At 54.6% G+C, this 20068-nt stretch overlaps 1 protein-coding gene across 4 annotated transcripts in view; it reads right to left on the reverse strand.

Moving 5' to 3' along the window:
* Prkar1b (protein kinase cAMP-dependent type I regulatory subunit beta) overlaps window positions 1-20068 on the reverse strand; it is a 121396-nt gene that overhangs the window by 20140 nt on the left and 81188 nt on the right. For all 4 annotated transcript variants that reach the window (XM_040277355.2, XM_040277356.2, XM_040277354.2 and 1 more), the window contains 4 exons: window positions 19983-20044; window positions 19141-19187; window positions 9182-9340; window positions 1030-1090 (listed from right to left, as the gene is read on the reverse strand). In XM_040277355.2, coding sequence (XP_040133289.1) covers window positions 1030-1090; window positions 9182-9340; window positions 19141-19187; window positions 19983-20044 — 329 coding nt within the window. The remainder of the gene's footprint in view (window positions 1-1029; window positions 1091-9181; window positions 9341-19140; window positions 19188-19982; window positions 20045-20068) is intronic.

The following is a 20068-nucleotide window of genomic DNA, read 5'->3' on the forward strand; positions in this document are numbered from 1 at the left end:
GCGTGATGACTCAGTGGAGAAACCACAGAGCTGATGCAGCGCCACACCGTGCGTGTGTTTCTTTCCCCTGAACCACACTTCTTAAAATGGTCATATTGGTCCCTTCTATGTTATGAGTATCTCAAGAGTTCACGAAAAAAATCAGGGAGGATGTGGTTCAGGGCAAAGTGTGTATTCACGCACATAGACACACACACACACACACACACACACACATACATATATACACGCACAGGGGTCTTTGGCTGCTCTGGGGCTGGGTGGGTCACTACAGGTGAGAGATGCAAGGAGGGGCAGGTCTTTGCCTCCCTAGTAGCTTCACCATGTGCAAAATAGATTTGGCAGTGTCCTCCCCATATGATGGCTGAGGGTGCTCATCTGAGTGTGCCAGCCTGGGGTGCACTTGCAGCCCCATCCGTATCCCCCAGGGACAGAGCACTAAGAGCATAAAAAGCACAGGGATGTCCCCAGGACAGCCATGCTTAGAGTAAAGCAACCTGGCAGGGGAAGAAGGCCAAACCACCCAGCTACTAGGAAGCAGAACTGGCCTCCAGTTCAAAGTAACTGACCACGGGGCACGGTGGTGTACGCCTGTCATCCCAGCGACTCGGGAGGCTGAGGCCCTAATCAACTTAGCAAGGCCCTTTCTCAAAATAAAAAATAAAAATAATAAAAAGGGCTGGGGATGTAGCTCAGTGATTGAGTGCCAAGGGTCCAATCCACAGTTGAAACAAACAAATAAACAAATGACGGACCTAGGGGGAACGGCATCAAAGACAGTGGGAGAGCTGAGCCAGCACAACTCTGATTTAAGAATTGTCTGCCACAGACCATAGTGTGTGCACACCACCGATGGATGTGTGTGCTTGTGTACATATGTGAAAGTGTGTGTGTACATGTCCCTAACATGCTTAATACCAAGAGGGTGTAATTTGCCAGCCATGCAAGGAAGGGAAGGTATCTGGGACTGGAGGGCAGGTGCTCACAGGAGCCCACAGAGGTCACCTGGGGACAGGCAGAGCCACTGACCTAGGATGGAGACCTTGCTGAGGAACTCTTCATACATCTTGCGTTTTCTCAGTGTGCTGCCCTGTTTGGAAGAAAAAGGGAGAATGTGGGTCTTCAGACCTGAATCACTTCAACAATTCCAGACTTTCCCAGAGGACTATTAACTCCGAACTCTTCAGAATAGGCCTTTTAAAGCATCCCAAATCCTGAAAGTTGCAGATGGCCATGAACCTGTGCCAGCCAGACCATTTCTTGTAACCAGCCCTCAAATCCCTGGGGTCTTCTGAAGGGGCTTCCATGGCCCAAGGTGTGCCAGCCTTTATAGGGACCTGACAGTACACCCCCAGGGTCCACAACCTATATATGCATTGTCCCCTACCAAACAGGGCTGACCTAGGTAACCAAGGGGATGCTAAGGAGATTTCCCAAACTGAGTTGTGGAAGACACTATGGCACCAGCCATACTGCCCCCATGATTCAAAGGAGGAACACTGCCTCTTGTCAGCCACCAGCACCATGGGAACAAGACATCCCAGAAGCAATCCTCCATCCTTCATACCTTCTGGTGACTGCAACCCTAGAGTTCCAGGCCAGAGCCACCCAGCTAAGCTGCTTCCTTGGGACCCACAGAAACTGTGCCAAATGCTACACTTTTGTCAGAGGCCGCTAAGTTCAGGGGAAGTTTGTTACTCAGCAACAGCTAACTAGGGTGTCCAGCTAACCCTGATCCTAACAGAGGTGGGACAAGAGCTTCTAAGGCCTGTGGGCAGTTGGCCGGTAGCCCTCCCAGCTGCCTCAGACATCCAATAAGGGCAAAGGAGGCTCATTCATCCTGCTTGGCCATCGGTGAGATGGTATTGATATTCCCATGGGCTCCTTCCCACACCTACTTGCAGTAGCCAGACCCTCCTGGTCCTTGAAGCCACAGGCAGCCTCGGACACTGAAGCACACCATCAGCTTTCTAAAGAAGAATCTATGTTGGAAGATGTTGGGCAAGGGGAGGTGGACCAGACATAAGAGGCGGGACCCCTGACACACAGAGGGCTCCTAAGTACCTGTGGATCTGTCAGAACCTCTTGTCTCTGGAGAGGTCTGTTCAGAGCATCTGCCGCAACTAGTCAACAGCCTCACCAGAGAGAGTGGAAACACAGTCACGTTGGGTGGCATTTACAAGTGCGCTGTGCAAGGCAGGTGCTCAGCTCTGTGCACATTGTCACAACTCACAGTGGCCCTAAGGAGCAGGAGAAAGGGGAGAGGGGAGCACACTTGAAGCACAGGCCCACAGCCACCCCACTGAGTGTGGGACAGGGTCCCCCTGCTACAGACCCTCTCCCATCTCTTCAGGCTACCTGCAAAAGACGCAGCTTGGCTTTATGGTTCGGAACTGGGAGCAGTTTTAGCTGAAGTCTCCTCCCTCCTCCAAGGGACCGTAGGTGACTTTATTGCATGGGAAAATGAGGGGCTGCCATGGGAGCCCCCTCCCCAGTGGGGCAGTGGAAGGTGTCCCGCAGACTTCAGTCCACACCCTCCTTGCTGGGTCAGACCTGGCGACAGGCGTGGGAGAAGGTCAGGGGAGGGAGCGGGATCTGCCCCAGCAGGGAAAAGGGCTCTCAGGGGAAGGGCTGGAGAAAGGGCACTGAAGGCCTGTCCCCAGAAAGCTATGACAAAAATGCAAGCAGCAGTGAAGTGGGGAAGGAATGGCTCTCGAGTCCCCAGGGCACAGCAGCGGTTTCCACGGGTTTCCACGGGGCCAGACCCAGGGTTTTTCCACCGTTTCTGTGAGCCGACCTTTCCCACCCAGCCCCAGCTGCTCAGGCACTCCCTGCTGGCCTGCCGTGTCCCCTTCAACGTCCAGAAACACAGACTTGTGGAGCAGAGCCAGTCCCCCTCTCACAGTGGCCACCTAAGCCCTCGCCCATGACAGGGACTAGGGCCTAAGCCACCCTACCTCCTGTGCCTCCCAGGGCCTCGGCTTAGAGGACATCCAGGCCAAGTGCCTGAGAGCAGGCAAAGTATATTACATTTGAGGGGGTCAAAGACAGATTTGGATGTGCCACCAAGCCATTAAGTCTTGTTGAAAGGGGATAATAATACTCCTGCCTCCCTGGGTAGCTGTAAGGACTAAGTCCCTATCCATGTTCCCTCAGTTGCTGCTGATGGTGATATTGATGGTGGTGATGGTGACGGTGAGGACAACATTGATGGTGGTGATGGTGGTGATAATGCTGACAGTCACGGTGATGCGGGTGATGATAGTGATGATGTTGTTGATGGTGATGGTGGTGATGTTGGTGGTGATAGTGACGGTGATAACCATGGCCATGGTGGTGTTGATGATGATGAAGATGGCGGCGATAACGCTGACAGTCAGAGTGATGATAAAAATCAAGGTAGTGGTGATGGTGACAAGGATGGCAGCCTGAGCACATTGGTGGCTCTGCAAGCCACCCTCCCCCCTCCTGTGACGTCAGGATAGATGACAACAACACATGGCAGGCACACAGAAGAGGCTCCACAGATACCATCTCTGCCCCAAAGAAGGGTAAGACACTGAATGTGGGATGAAGCTACTGAACAGCCTCAGGATGGCCTGGAGCCCATGGGGACAGATGAATGCTGGGAGGAGACTGTCCCTTTTCAAGTCTTGGTCCCACCCTTTGGTAGCCCAATGGGCAAGAGCAGGCCATGTCCCTCCTCTGAGCCTCTATTTCCCCACAGAGTGGAGATGTAACAGTGCCACTTGTGGGTCAGATTCAAGGCTGTAACCATAGGAGTCAAGGTTCTCCGTGCTGCTTCTCACCATGATCTGGGAAAGCGGGGCTCTTAGGATCAGTGAAGGAGGTCCCTCAATCCACGCTGATGAGGGGGAAGTCATCTGAGGCTGGTGTCTCACTACGTCTCCATGGGAAGCAGACAAGGAACCGTCTGGACTGAGGTAGAGATAGCACGGTGGTGGCAGTGGTGAGACAGCTCAGAGAAGGGAGAGGAGCCCAGGTCAGAGACACAGAGATCAAGGTGCCAGCTTGATCACTATTCTTATGGAGAATCTGAGGCCCAGAGGGGACAAGACTGGTTTATGAACATGGGGAGTTATGAGCAGGATCAGGTTACAAATAGAGGGTGCTGACCCTCCCCCACGGGTTCTCCTTCATTGCACTAAGTTAGGACACAACCACCATCCTCAGCACCATCACCACCACCATCATCACCACCATCACCTTCACCATCATCGCCATCATCATCATCACTGGGGAATATCACTGGAAACAGGATTAAAAGAGGCTACATGGAATCTAGGCACGTGGGCCAACCTTGCTGCTCGGACGTGAGGACCTGGTGTCTAGTCCAGGAGATCAGAGACCAGGAGGGTAAGGCTGGGGTGTCCCCAAAGGCCAGTACTTGAAACCAGATGGTCAGGTTTCCAGAGGGGAAACGGTCCTGTCTAAGAGTCAGAGCAGGCACCAGAGGTGCGGGAGGAGAAAGGGGAGGACCATGGAGAACAGGCTGGGGAGGGGCTGGACAGAAGTGGGATGGAGCAAGGACAGGGTGGACAGACACTGAGGAGCAGAGCAATGCAGCAGGTGCTGTCCCCAAGGCTCAGTGCCCACCAGGAGAGGCAACAACTACCCATTAATGTGAGGATGCCCTTAAGGCATGGGTGGCATGTAGCTTGTCCATTGTCCCTCCACCAGTGACCATCCAGGAGAGGCTGAGGTGACTTGGAGCACAAGCCCCTGTCAGACAGCATGAGATCACACCTCTACTCCCCCAGTGCCTACCTGCCTCTTGGACAATAGAAATTTTTTTTTGGTGGGGGGGTACCAAGGATTGAACTCAGGGGCACTCAATCACTGAGCCCCATCCCCAGCCCTATTTTGTATTTTATTTAGAGACAGGGGTTTCACTGAGTTGCCTAGTGCCTAGCTGTTGGTGAGGCTGGCTTTGAACTCATGATCCTCCTGCCTCAGCCTCCCAAGCTGCTGGGATTACAGGAATGTGCCTCCACACCCGGCAGGATTATCTTAATGTCTTCCCCCAAAGGATCCCCATGAAGACACCATGAAAGGACCCCGGTTCCCTACCCAGGCAGGCCTCAGCCTCTCCATCAGCTCTGAGCCAGGCAGTGCTGAAACAGCTACAGGTCTCAGTCTTAGGAGCCCAGAGTCCCCTCCCCAATCTCCCCTCTTTCCAGCACAAGTCCTAACAGGGTTGGGGGCTCACAGCCATAGGTCCAAGAAAACCTCATTAAGTTACCCAAGACCATCTGGACCCAGGCAGCGTAGAAAGTGGTTCTGAGCCCTGCAGGCAGCCTGAACACGTCTCCACAGTGACAAGAAGGGCACTATTGGAAGCAGGGACAGGCACAGGCAGCAGAAGGTGGCACGTCAACCCATCAGAGCCGGTCGGGACAGCTTCAGTGGTAGAGGCTTGCTCAGCGACCTAGTCCAAGCCATATTAGATGCCTGCTTGACCCCCAAAAGCCATTTCTTTTAAGCAATAATTCAAAATCCTTACTGACCACCCAGCAATTACGCCTATGCAAATGTTTTGTCCCACGAATCTGACATTAAAGTCAGCGCCATGGACTGTCCATCTCTCTCTACAGGACAACTGGAGGTGGCTGCCTGGGTCCTGGGGAAGGGACGGCCTCCACTGCTTCCTGCTGAGATGGACAGTTGGTAGATGGACAGGCTGGAGGCCTGGCCATTTGTTTCTACTCTAGGCATCTGGGAGACCACCTCCATGACCTGGGGACTTGAAGCATGTTAGCCAACATCCAATCAGGCCTTGTGTGGTGGGAACTGGCATCCTGGTGCTGACCCAGCCCACTCCCTAAGGAGCTTGGAACCTGACCAGCCCTGCTCCGTCTCATTGGCACCTAAGTGCCAGCCGACTGGGGCCCTTGCTAGAGTGGCCCAAAGGCCCAGGCCCAGCCCTAACCTGCTGGCATGTGGCCTATGGACAAGGACCAGAATCCGGTGCTTGGGCACTTTCCACTTTGCCCTGCCAGCTCAGGAGAACATTTGTACTGAGGCTACCGCCTGGGGTGTCTGAGGTCCAACACCCCACAAAGCCCACCCCAGCCTGGGACTGTGATGCACCAAGATGGCTGCAAAGGAGTCTGTCCAAGGTGTAAGCTTCCCATCACCCGAGGCCCCCCACTACTCAACCTGCAGAGACTTCTCCACCACCGGGTACACACGGTCCACCTCCAAGGTTGTGTGACCCCCCAGGAGACACTGGGAGATAGTGCTGAGGCAGGGAGGGCCCTCTCTGCTCAGGTCCCAGGTTCCCAAGGTCTCGGGCCACCCTAGGCAGCCTCTAGGCAGACCCTAGCACAGCCTCTCTCACAGAATTCTACTTCACTAGCTCTCAACACCAGGCCCCAGGTATTATTTGGGTGCACAGAGGACCCAAAGTTTAAAGAAAAAAGAGAGCTGGGAGAGCCCTGAGCCCTCCTTGGGCCCCTGTCTGGAAGCCTGGGGACAGTGGTCAATCTCTGCTCCAGGCCAATATGGGCTCCATTCTTCCCTCAATAACACGGAACCTCGGAGGAAAGAAATGGACATTGGGAACCTTCAGATCAGACATTCTGGGATTCCAGCTGCCTGAATGTGGCGTCCAAGTTGATGTTTGGGGAAGTGGTCCACTCTATGGACATACCAGTGTCCCCCATTTCCTGCATCCTCCTCATCCCATCCCAGCTTAGCTCTAAATGGGCACAGGGTGCGGACACTGCCTGACAGACACATCCAAATCTGCTCAGCCGGAGGACGAATGAGAACACCGTCCTGCCGGGCACTCCTGCCCCAACTTGCCCAGCACTGTCATTTTCTTTCCCGATACATGAGCTCTGTGACTTCCAAGCCCTATGGCGGCTATCCTTAGCACACAAGGATCCAAAATTAAAACAGAGAAAGTGCCAGCTCCCTTGGTGGTTTGAGAGTTTCCCTGAATATAAGGTTCTAGCCGCAAAAATCCCAGTCAGGAACGACCCAGGGTAGACAGTGGCGGAGGAGCAATGGCTTATGCAATACCCAGCCAGCCAGGTGCACCCAGAAGGGACAGGAACTGTGTAGCTCTCAGAGGGAGGAGGCCCAAGAGCACCCCTCCCACACAGAGGTCTTGGCAGACAGGAGCATGCACATTAAGACAGGAGAAGGGAGGATCTGAGGAAGTCCTTCCTGGGGTCCCACGTTCATCTACTCTGTGCTTGAGTATCCACGTCAGTGCCACAGCCCTGGTGCATGCTGGGCACACTGCCCAGTCAGTATGTGGGTAAGGAGCTCATGGAGCATGATGTCTGATGAAATGGTTGCCCCTAGGGCTGCTGACCCCTACATGCAGAAGGAAAGCTGGTCCCCACAATGGGACCAGGAGAGGGCATTGGGACAGGACTCCAAGCCTCCGTGACTAAAGCTGGGGGCCCTGTCCTGAGCCATACTATGGGGATCCTCAGCTTCCTCTCATGTGTCTCAGCCACAGCTCCCCTTAGAAATGGTATCCTCCCTGCTCTGTCCAGGCTGGCCTTTGGGAGGACAGCCAAGACCCCGAGGAAGCTGTGTCTCAGACACGGTATTGGTTTCAGGCACAGAGTAGAGGCCATTCCATGGCATGAGTCGCCCTGGCAGGGGTGAGCTGAGTAGGGTCCAGTTCTCCTTACTTAGTGATTATCATGGCCACCTCCCTCTTCAAACTCCAGGCTTGCTGGAGAGGCCCCTGAGCAAATGCTGTCTCGAGGACGGCCCTCACAGCAAGCCCACCATGGTTCCCCTGACCTCTGATCAGACAGGAAAAGCTCCTAGCCCAGCACTGGCCACCACTGGGTAAGCACGGAGAGCCAAAAGGTGTGGCTGCCCCAGAAGAGGCACCCACTTCCAGTGGCCTCTGCCCAACAACAGAAAAGAAGGGGCTGTAGATGAAGAGCTGGCCACATGTAGACCCCCAGACCCCAGCAGCCAGCCTCAGACTCTCAGGATGCTTCTCACCACGGGCCACTCTGCCCTCACCAGGATGGGGAAGCTGGCCCAGAGACAGCTGGGTCCAAGCTGGCTCAAACTGCGGCCATGGTTCTGGGTGATCCAGGTCAGAGTCCAGCTAATGGGCCCAGTGGAGGCCGTGGGGCCTCCCTCACCGGGGAGCATGCCACCACTCTGGACAGAGCCCTTGTTCTTATCCAGGACAGTGTCCTCACTGGCCGCAGCCCTCCACACAACACCGTTCAGGGTTTTGTCCTCACTGCTCACATGGCCGAGCGCTCTACCACACAGCCTGAGCCTTGGCCTCCTTCATTCCTGCCTGAGGCCTCTGCTCTAGTGTTCCCCGAGGGCAGATTCCGGAGGCCTTTCTATAAGATAGCAACCCTGCCCTGCTCCTGGGCGCTTCTACCCTCTTCTCCGTGATTTCCCCTCAGGAACATCCATACACAGGTATGTGCGAGGTCACGGTCTGTCTCCACCACAGGCCGGCTCAGCCTGCTGCTTCTAACGTCCCCTGCTAGAGAATGGAGCTTGGCAGGTAGTGTGTAGGTGAGCACAGAGCAGCCTCCTCCCACTGCGAAGCCTCCTCCCACTTCCAGTCCAGAAGCTGCCCAGGTGACCGCATCAGCCTAAAGTTCCAGCTGCCCCCTAGGGGGCTGTACACACCTACCCTCATAGTGCACCCACAAAGCATAGACATGGTGGCATGTAAGAACAAACTGAAAACGACAGTGGCTAAAAACCCTAGGGTCAATCCCCACATGAAAGAAGTATGGGAGTGAGTGGTCCAGCCCTGGTATGGTGGTCCCACCAAGTTGGCAGGAAGCCCTTCCTCATGCCTCTTTGCTCTATTCCCTTGGTGAATAGGTTTCATTCTATAGTTCATGGTCCAACATGGCAGCTGGAGGTCCAGCCATCACAATCATGTCCCAGACAGTTGGAAGGAGAAAGAGGAGAAAGAAAAAGGGACTTCCCTAGCTATCAGCCTGTCTTCTAAGAGGCTTTCCAGAATCCTACCCAAGACCTCATACTTGCCTCACAGGCTGTATCTGTCGGGGAGGCTGGGAAGTGTCTTGCAGGCACATATCCTCCTTGAGTAAAGCCAGAGCCTCTGAAGGGTGCTGGGCCACAGCCTGGGGTCAGACTCAGCCTCTGCCCTCTGCCCTCTGCCCCGGGAGCCGCCTTCACTTACCATGAGGATGCGCCGGTAGCTGTCGCGGTCGATGCCCCAGAGCTTGAGGTCTGTCTTGGCCTTCACTGTGGCAGCCCTGGGGGTGCCGTAGATGAGTGCCAGCTCCCCAAAGCTGCCTCCCTCGCTGATGTTGGTCACCCACTCTCCATTCACATACACCTGCAGGGAACATGAGAAGAGTGACATCATGGGGGACACACAGGGACCACATTGGCTGCTTCCCACAGAGGCCTCCAAGCTGTCCCGGGAATCTCTTGCTTGAAGTGGAGCCCCACTTTCCCCTCCCAGCAGGTGGCCTCAGGCTGTCATGGCTGTGGGCCAGCCACCCAGACAGCACCTAGCCCCAAAGGATGGGCCAGCACCAAGTCATGGAGCACACCCAAGCCCCTCCCAGGCCCGTCTGCAGTTCAGCTGCCTACTATCAACCCTCAGCCTCTCTGGCCATCAGTTTCCCCAACTGCACACCCATGAGCTGGGCCTCACCACGCATGTGCTGAGATTCCACGTGGACACCCAACCTCTTGCCTTTCCCATTCATAAACTGCCCCTTGCCTCCCGCCACTCAGCAACGCCCCAAGGGTCACTGGCCCTTTGGCCTCCACTTCCATCAGCACATACTGCCCTGGCCCCCCAAAGAGCCATGTCAACTGTCTTTGGTTGCAAAGCTTTTTCCTCCCGGGGCCTTTCCTCTCTCAGGGCAGCACCCAAGACCCTTGGCCTGGAGCCTGAACAGGAGCCCATTGGCTGGACGCCGCGGCTGAACCGTGCTGAGAAGGGACCCAGACAAGATTCCCTTTCAGCCTGCGCGGCTGTCGCGCCCTGCACAGCGTGCCTACTATGCATTGACCGTGCACACGCAGCCCACACCCATGCGAGAATGGTGCAGATTGTTCATTATGCAGCGATTATGCAGATTCAGTTACTATAAATTGACACAATGTACTCTTTATTCCCGAAGCGTGTCAATGAGCTTACAGAATAGTTCCCATTGGCAAAATGGGTGCGTGTGGGGAAAGAATGGATTATGATGAATCATGGAGGCGATTCTTATGAAATCAATGACTCATTATCCAATCATAAACCCTGCACAGAATTTTCTATCTCAAGGAAGACGCCACACAGGTGATGGATAAGTGCGCCCAAGGGCGAGAGAACTGGTCCACCACCAAGTCTTGAGGGAGCAGTCTGCTATGGCTGTGCGAGGAAGAGACTCCACCTGGCGGCGTATGCTCCCCCTGCCCGGCCAGTCACAGTGGCAGGAGAGCCTGGCTTCCCCTCCACAAGCCCTGGGGGAATCCAAAAAGGAATCAAAAGACAACCAGCCCCCCGCCCCCCGGCACACCATGCTGGACAGGAGGGTCATGGGTTGGGAATCCCAGGATTTTAGGGGTGAACTTAGAGGACCTCAGAAAACACTTCCCAGAGTATCAGATTCTGGTTTTCACAAAGGGAACCCAAGCCCGGAGAAGTTGGCAGAGATGTCATGGGCACAGCTGGCCGCCCGCTGAAGTTGCCACTCCTGCTCTGCTTCTGTTCCTGTAAGAATCTGTTTATGGGGGTACAACTTGGAAATTAGCATAAATGTGCAGCTCGATGACACCACTCAGAAACACCTGGCACCCTGTAAGGACACTCCCCAGTGCCAATCTGGCCAGTGGCTCATCGTCTATGCTGCACAGTTTGTATCCATCTAGGGGCTTAGAGCTTGGGCTGCCATACATCAATCTCTCAGGGACACTCTTGAACCTGCCGGAGCTGCCTCATTTCCCTGGGCAGTGAGCCTGGGGTCTCCTCTGCATCAAGAGGGCACCTCCTGCTTCGGTTTTAGCAGATGTTGCTTAACCTCGATTTCCAGCACTTGCACCAACCAGCCCTCCCTTCAGCATTCCCCACTGATGCTCCCATGTGTGGCCTCTGGCTGACATGTAATGCAATGTGGGCTGGGGACATGAATCTGAGGCTTGCAAAGGTTTGCTCAACACAGGAGTCCAAGCAGGCAGGCAACATCTGCAGCCGAGGAGGTGGGCAAGTCTCCCTCCTAAAACCATGAGGAAAAAGGAGCCCCTCAAATGGTGGGACACCTGGCCATCTGCCACAGAGCACAGGGCTGCCATGTCCTGGCCCAGGTGTACCCTCAACTTTCCTTATACATAAAGAGGGATGGAGTGGCAGCTGCCCCAGAACATGCCCAGGGAGCCAGGACCCTCTACCCATGAAGACCCTTCCTCACTAAGGAGCCCAAGCCTCCCAGAGCTCCATCCTCGGCATCAGAGAAAACCATTGTGCAGATCCTGTGGATGGGCCCAGGGCCACCCCCCAGAGGACAAAGGGGCCATCCTTCTCGGGACACTGGCCTCTGTCACGGCTCCCGGAGCAGCGCGAGCCCCACCCAGCTGGTACGCAAAGGGGCTACTCTTGTTTTGTTTCATTTTTTTTGTTTTTGTTTTTTCTTCTTTTAAAAGAAAAATGGTGGGAGGCCCCACTGGGCTGCATTTATGCTCCACAGTGACTGTGGCTTCTCTGCTGAGCACAGCGCTCCCCCGGCCCCTCTCTCCTCCTTCCTTCCCTCCCTCCCTCCCTCCCTCCCTCCCTCCCCTCAGTCCATAAAGCGTCCCTCCATCCCCAAGTTGATTTCATCACTGGGGACCCTGCGGTAGATGACAGGTTCTTGTCCACGGGGGACTTTCCAGCCCAAGGGGACACAGGACACGGGCAAATCACCATACAAACACGTATTCATTGTAGAACATGGAAGAGCCACAAAGAAACTGGGAAACAATGTCTTGGAGAAGGGGCTGAGTCGGGACTGTGTGACAGTCCCCACGGAGGCAGATTTGAGCCGAGTTCTGAATAGCAAGGGCTCAGACCTGCAAAGATTTGTACAGAGAATTCAAAGCAGAGGGACAGGTGTGCCAAGGCCCAGGGGCAGGACTGGACATGGAAGACCCTGGATGCAGCAACACAGGGGGAGATGTTGATGGGCAGAGCAGGTGGGTAGCCACCCCTTAGCACCAGAGAAAGGAAGGGCTTGGGTGGGAATCCTAACAGAAAACAACAGAGACCATGAGTAACCCCAGGAGACACTATCCTGTCCACAGAGCTCCCTGGGAGCCAAGCAGAGAGTGGCCAGGGGGCATCCAGAAGGCACCAAGAAGACCAGAAGGCTACACAGCCTGCAGCCTGTGGGCCAGCAGCACCTGCATCCATGGACAGTCAGAATACAGAGCCACAATCCCTACTGGATCCCTGAGTGAGGCTCTAGTGGGCCAGCAACTTGCCTGCAGACAGGGAGAACCCCACACACAGCCCGTTCAGACTGCAGTGGGGCCAGAAGTAGAGAGAGGACATCCATCAGCTGACCAGCCGCGGTGCCCGAGCATCAGGGTCATGAGGCAGCACTGGATTTCTGTCCATTTCCAACTCCAAGCCTAGTCAGGGTGGAGCAAATGTGGCCTGCCTGGCCGGGCGCACCTCCCCATCCCCAGGCACACTGGGCTATAGGAGCTCTAGGTGCCCGGCCCAGGGTAGGGGCTGCTTGGGCTCCCCAGGTATTTCAGGTCAGACTTGACTCCACAGAAAAGCACTCCACAGAGAAGTACTGAGAGAGAACAGAGGCCAGAACACTGGCCTGAGCTGTCACCTAAAAGGCGAAGGCAACCTGTGGCCTCAGGTCTCCTGGCCTGGCAACATGACTTAAGGGTGCTGACAAGCTATTGTTCTACTTCATGGAGTGGTGAGGACAAAACTCTGTTCCTGACCTCCCTCAGGAGGTAGAGACAGGGCACCTGTGTCCAGGTGAGCCAGCCCCCTCCCCACCTTAAGGCCCACACATCCCACTGCCCTCCTGCTCCCTCAGCCACATTTCTCACCACAGAAACTTGGCCCACCACCTTGATCCTCTTTAGTCCAAGATGCCAGGTGCTGAACTTGATTGGCCTTCACTGGGGGCTCATCCATCCTAGGGTTTCTGTCTGCACAGCTGGACCATGTAGGACAACCTCACGGGTTGTTTTTACTCCTCTGGGTGGCCAGACAGCTGACAACGATCCCCCATGGATCCCAAATCCCAAATCCAAGCCATGGCCCCCACCTCCCCTCCCCTGTGACCACACACAGACTAAGGGCCCCAGAAGGCAGAATTTTGTCAAGACCCTGAATCTAGAGTTTTCCACTGACTCCCTGGCCAACCTTGAGCCCCAATTCACGCTGTTGTTCCTTGGAACAGAGCTGTGTAAGGTTTGCCAGAGCCCAGCATGCCCAAGTCACCTGTCCCCATATGAACACTGCTGCACTTGGGGAATCTCAGGGTCTATCACCCCCAACTCCAGGCAGTCATTGCCAGGCTGTACCCAACAGCCTGTGACTTCAGGCAGGGCCAAAAGGACACCAAAAAGAAATTCTGGATCCCTGGATATGCTTCATGAGTGACATACACTTGGAAAGCTCCAAAATCCACAACTTTGGGTGATGGGCTGCGTAGGCCTTGATAAATCACTAATCAAAACAGAATGTGCTGAAACCAGGGTGTCCCAGAGACATCTGCACATCCAGGTCCAAAGCAGCCAGTTCACAGCAGCCAAAGATGGAAGCTGCCCAGTGCTCTCCATGGTGACAGGTGTGTGCATACAATGGATGCAACTCTGCCTTGAGTGGGAAGGACACTCAGACGCATGCTACAGCATGAACACATGATGCTCAGTGAAATAAACAGGACACATCAACACTGTGGGATTCCATTGGTTTGAGACCCAAGAGGAGTCGGATTCCCAGAGACAGAAAGCAGAATGGTGGGTGCCATGGGCCTGGAGGGGAGGAGCGTCGGTGCGCAATGGGGACAGAGCTCCGCCATGGGAGGAGGGAAACTCTGCAGGCCAGGATGGAGATGGCTACACAGTTCACTTCGTGATTCCAGCAGTGAAGGCTGAGTATATTTTACCAATGTAACCACATGGGCAAACACTGGATAATACCCCGCCCCAGTCGTGGGGCCAGATGGAGCAAGCTGTTGCGGGGAGGGATGCTGGGCTGCCAGGGAGCGCTCAGTCCTGCCTCCAATCTGGAAATGGCTCTTCCCTGGGACCCCGCAGCCAGCAGGTCCAAGGTGCACCTGGATGGGTGTGCCTAGCAGGGAGTCCCCAAACAATGCGGATGGAAACCCCGTCTCACAGGGCTGGAAATGGAATCACACTCCTGAGCCCGTACAACCGGCAGCTGAGAGTCCTTTTAAGTAGAAATGCTATGTTCCATGAATAAAATAAATTGGAAGATATTTTTATACTTAGAGAAATGGATTACAGGCTCTTGGCAACGTACCCACCGTGGCAGACTTTCTCAGAGTCTCTGGAAAACCATCATTTAAAGCTCGTGCCTCTTACGTTCAGTCTCCTGGTCACCCTGGAGTGCCACTGGTCAGAGGGAAGCATCCACTATGTGGGGGGGCCCAGGACCCCCTGCCCAGCCTCTTTGGAGTCCTGGGGGAGGCTGCTTCCAGCCTGGGGATTGATGTTGGTGATGTCCCCATCCCTATAAGACCAGTGTCAGTGTCAGGTCACCTGCAGTGTCCCAATATCCATCCTTTAGGATGTTAGAGGCATACACAACCCCTGGGCACCCTGAACCTGCAGGCTTTGCCCTGCAGAGGTCAGTTCCAGTGCCCTGGAGGCAGTTTACAGAAACCAGCAAACAGAAGGCAGCACAGGTCTCCGAAGTGGGATGGTGACCAGGCTGGGCTCCTTCAGTGTGGTAATAACAGTAATCATCATAACATATGCCCCATAACTCAGCCTGGCTGCCCCACACACCATCCATTCATTCCAGATGCTTTACTGAGCGTCTTTTGATTCCTTTAAATGTGGCTTTTGCCCGTGCCCTTGGTGTTTCGCAGAGTGCCAGTGCTCCCTACCAAACAGCTCCCTCCGTGCAGTTCTACCCTGGCCCCCGCAGGGCACTCCCTGCCACCCACCCTATTGTGGATGGAAACTCTAAGGTTGATGAAGGTGCCGGGCACTCACATACAGCCCTGGTGGGGCAGGAAGGCTGGTGCTCCCTTCCACTACAGCCACCAGGTCACAGCCTTGAGCTCTCAGCACTCTGGATGTCCCAAATTTGAGGCTGCCCCAAGAACCAGACAACCACCAGGGGCACCCAGACATCTGGCCCTGGTGAGCAGGGGTCCAGCAACGGCCTTAGTGCTTGCTATCTTTGTACCTGAGCCTGGAGCAGGGAGTGGGTGTAGATGGGGGACAGAGAGCCTGGATCTGCCAGATATTGTACTTGGGGAATTCCAGTTATATGGAATGACCTCACCTCTTCCTTCACCAAATTGTTTCCACATGTCCTGGGCTGGTGGGGAGCCAGGTGCAGCACTGTCCACCATGATCACAGGGCAGCAGGGATGAGACCTGGCTGAAAGGGTGGAAATCTCCCAACCCCATGGCATGATGCCCAGGGGCCTGGACCCTGCAGCAGCCCCTCTGTGGTTGGGAGGGGTCCTGCTGGGATGAGCCTCAGGTTCAAGAAGACTCAGATTCTGCTTCAAAGGGAGGGCTCAAACAAAGGTGGGGCCATGTCAGTCCCCTGCCACCCCACACTTGATGCTCAAGGGAATCAGAGCAGAGGGTCAGGTCTGGTCGATGGCATAGCACATCATAGTTTGCAATGAGAAGAGGAAGGAGTGTGAGTCCAATGGATGTGGGGCAAATAAGGGTTTCTGCACATGGCCGAGTGGCTGGGGCTAAGCACACGGGGAACCCTGAGTCTCCTGGGTGCTCTCCCATAGCCAACCAGCTGAGCCGACTGGGAAACTGCGCACCAGCAGTTGCTCATGGGCAGTCACAGCCTGTGGGCCACAGGTGACAAGACAGGCTAGCATCCTCCCACCTCCTGCCTCCCTGGGCATCTTCAATGGGCCTGACATGTGGAAGGAGAGTGATTGCCGCATTCAGGACCAGGACAAGCTTGGGCCACCACAGGTGTGGGGCTGATGGTGGCACCTGCGTGGGAGGCAGGTATGGGTGGGGCTGCCCAGAAGGGTGGGAGGTGACGGAATGGAGGGGATGGAGGGCTCTACACAGGGACTTTGGGTCTCTGTTAATGTCCCTGTGAGTAGTACAGAGATGAGGCAGCCTGAACAGGGAAGGACGGAGCCCAAACCCTCCTGCAAAACCCACTCACTGCTCGGACCCACCTACCAACTTCCTTTAGATGCGTGTTGGAAGAAGCATCTCCTGGGACTCCCCAGTAAGGCCCTTCGGGCTCCATGAAGGAACTCTGGGGGCAGCATCTGTGTCTCCTACACCCATTCCCTTAGGAGAAACAAAAATACACAGTTCAGGATTCCCTGGGGTCGTCTCAATCCCACTGTTCTGCCCAAGCTGAAGGCGTTCTTGGGTGGAGCTGGGAGATTCACAGGACCCTGGGGAATACGGACAGGGAAGAGCATTCCACGGGAGGGAAGAAGACTATGAGTCGAGGTTGGGACTCTTGAGGGGCTCCTGGAGGCAAGGAGGATCTGTCCTTGGTCACCTGCCCAGGTTGGCATCTACCCCCACAGCAGGCAGAGGAGCAGGCCTGGGGGGTCTTGGGGGAGACACAGGAGACATAGGAAGAAGAAGAGGGCACCAGAAGGCCGCGGTCCTGAGGTGAGACACTGTTTACTAACTTCCTATTGGTTGTCAACCACCCCCACCCCTTGGGCAGAGCTGTCCTCCCTCCCCAGGAGCACTCACAGGCCAGTGCCAGCACACATTTAGGCAGAATGGAGGGGAAGAGTGGGGATGTTTGGGGGGCCAGGAGATGTGAACAGTGTGAAATTAGGAACTGGGAGGGCAGCTGGGAGAAACTAGGAGCAAGCCCCCCCACACACACACACACACTCTGCCCTCTGCTCCTCAGCATCACGGACCAGGCAGCAGAGCCACAGGCACCTTCGGACCTGCCCCACCCAGCACTGGAGTCTGAGCTCACTCCTGGCCTTTGCCACCCCACCACAAGGCCTGGGTTTGGACAGGACCCATATCCCATGCCAGGAACACACGCCACCCCTGGGACAGGCTGAGGCAAGGTGAGGTGGGCAGAGCAGCCCCATGGTCCCATCTCCTCTGCTAACCCTGAAGGAGGCAGCAGGAGGTGCCTGTGGCCACAGGTCGGTCACCTTCTCCTCCTCCTCCTCCTCCTCCTCCCTGCACATCCTCCACAGCTTAGCAACCAGAGACCTTTAGCTCCTGCCTCAGTTTCCTTCTCTGGGGGAGACAGGATCCCCGAGACACAAAGGCTCCCACAGAGACCTAGTTAGGACAGTCTCTGACAGAGCTGCCAGACTCAGCTCAAGACAAAGCTCCAGGGCTCATGACAAAGAAATCTTCGAGGGGACTCAGCCTGAGCCCCCGGCAGGGCTTTGGAGGTGAGTCACTTCCTGTGCTGCCAACTCCGGAAGCGGGTACGCCCGCTTGGTTCCCAGAAACACGGCAGCGAGTGGACACAGATGGGCGCTGGGGAAATAAGTGACTAAGTGCCCTTCCCCAAAATAGCCTAGACTGGACAGAGTCTGGGGGGCCAGGGGCCAGGCCCTGAAATAGCTTACCCTGCCTGGGGCAGCAGGGCGTGGCATGACTGCACAGCCACAGGGGCTACCTAGGGGCAAGGTTGGTCCTCTGAGGATGGTGGCACAATCTGGTGGGGGCAGGCACAGCTGGGATGCATCCCAGTCCAGAGGGGACTTGGTAGCGGGCCTGGGAAGCAGAGGTGTCTAGGGCCTCAGGATCTCCAAAATGTGAGACAGACTTCAGACTTCAGTCTTCAGACTGCTTCCTGGCTGTCGTGGAAACTACTTGTTTAAAAAAACTACTTTTTGAAAAAACTACAAAATACAAACTGAATTATGAAGGAAGGGCACCTACAGGGTGAGAAATTGGATGCGTCTGCTGACGCCCAAGCTGAGGAAGTAACATTTAAAAGGACATCAAAAGGAGAAGTGGGCACTCTCATTGACCCTGCCTAGGGGAGTCAGAGGTCTTCGCAGAGGGACAGCACAGTGCCAGGCGGGCTCCAGGGGGACTCACTCAGGCCCCACCCTGTGAATCGCATCAAGGCCCCAGCCTGATCCAAAGAGAAACAGACTCATGGCGGGTTTGGGAAAAGACAGGCCTTTAGCTCAGAGGAGGGCAGAGCAGCCTGCAGAGCAAGGAGCCCAGCAAAGGGACTCCATGTCTTCCAAGCCAGGGCACCTGGGCTCAGATGGGGTGGCCAAGGAGGAAGGAGGCAGGAAGGTGGGGGAGGCTGGACCAAGGGCCAAGGTGGGATCTCCAGAGCAGGCGACACTTCTTGCATAGCAGTGATGGCCGCTCTACTTAAGTGTGGCTCTTGGTTCTTGGAACATTGAAGGTGGGGAAAACTCTCCATGAGCACGGTGCAGCTTCTGAATGGCAATACGCTGTCATGAAGGCACCATCACCCACGAGGGTTGGTACTGAGAGCCTGTGACTCCCCACCCACTGTGGCAAATGGCAGTGGATGTAAGACTGGCCTGTTCACAAGCTACTGATTTAGAGGTAGCTCTAAGCCAAGCAGAACAGCATGCACCTGCTCTCCATGCTTTGGCCTTCTGCCAAGTGGACAGCCCAGGGCCATGGCTGCCACTGATACTGCCCACAGCTCCATCGTCCACTGTGCTGTCATGGGGTATTCCTACATTACCTTTTAAATGAAATGTGTTGTTTTTATTGATTGAAACATTAGAAACAGAGCTGGTGCACAGCTCAGTGGTAGAGCACTTGCCTCACATTTGCAGGGCCTGGTTTGATTCCTAGCACTAGGAACAAATAAATACACAAAACATTAGGATGACATCACTTAGAGAAATGCTTCAGACCTATGCTTGCAACCCAATGATGAACAATGTGAAGTCTTCAAACCAGACATGGGAAGAAGCCTGTTTTCCAAAAATAGTAATCAATACTCACATCTACTTCCCCTTGGTCAATTACGTAGAAATTATCTCCTTCATTCCCTGCAACAAAGAGAGGAGAGGTGCGTGAGGTCAAGTTGGGACACATGAGTTACACTGTTTCTGTTTCTCTTGAAACTGTGCCTACATTGTTCGGAGGGGCCAGCAATATCCTGAGTCTCATCCGGGTCAGATGAAACCAGGGCCTCTTACATTCTAGGTAAACTCTCTGCCAATGAGTCACAGCCCACCCACCCACACACATACACACATTCTCTCTCTATTTTACAGATAGATAGATAGATAGATAGATAGATAGACAAACAGACAGATACATTCAGTTATTGGAATGTGTGGGCTCTCTAAAAGATTCATACAAGACAAAATATATGATTAATGACCCTATATATTACATATGGAAACATCTGAAGTTCTCTGATATATACGTGTGTGTATGTGTGTGTGTGTGTGTGTGTGTGTGTGTGTATACACTGGGGATTGAACCCAAGGGTGTTTTACCACTGAAACCACATCCCCAAACTTTTTATTTTTTATTTTGAGACAGGGTCTTGCTAAGTTGCTTAGGGCTTCACTAAGCTTCTGAGGCTGACTTTAGACTTGCCATCCTCCTGCCTCGGCCTCCTGAGCTGCTGGGACTACAGGTATGTGCCACCACACCCAGCCTCATCCAATGTATTTAATGACAAGTAGATTAAGGAAATATAACAGGTCAACTAGAGTTTTGCTAGTTTCTCAGGTTCAGTGAATTTTCTCAAAGACAAACAATGAGTGGTTCATGCTAATGTGCTTCAAGTTCACATCTCCTGGGGGCTATAACTCTGAGGTGGCAGAACATACCTTGCTGTATGACTGTCTCCCCGGCGATGTGAGTGACAGGGAACATGGCATCAAAGATGTCACTGAAAAACAAAGCAACACTGATT

Source organism: Ictidomys tridecemlineatus, chromosome 10 (genome assembly GCF_052094955.1).
Source record: "Ictidomys tridecemlineatus isolate mIctTri1 chromosome 10, mIctTri1.hap1, whole genome shotgun sequence".
NCBI classification, from domain to species: Eukaryota; Metazoa; Chordata; class Mammalia; order Rodentia; family Sciuridae; genus Ictidomys; species Ictidomys tridecemlineatus.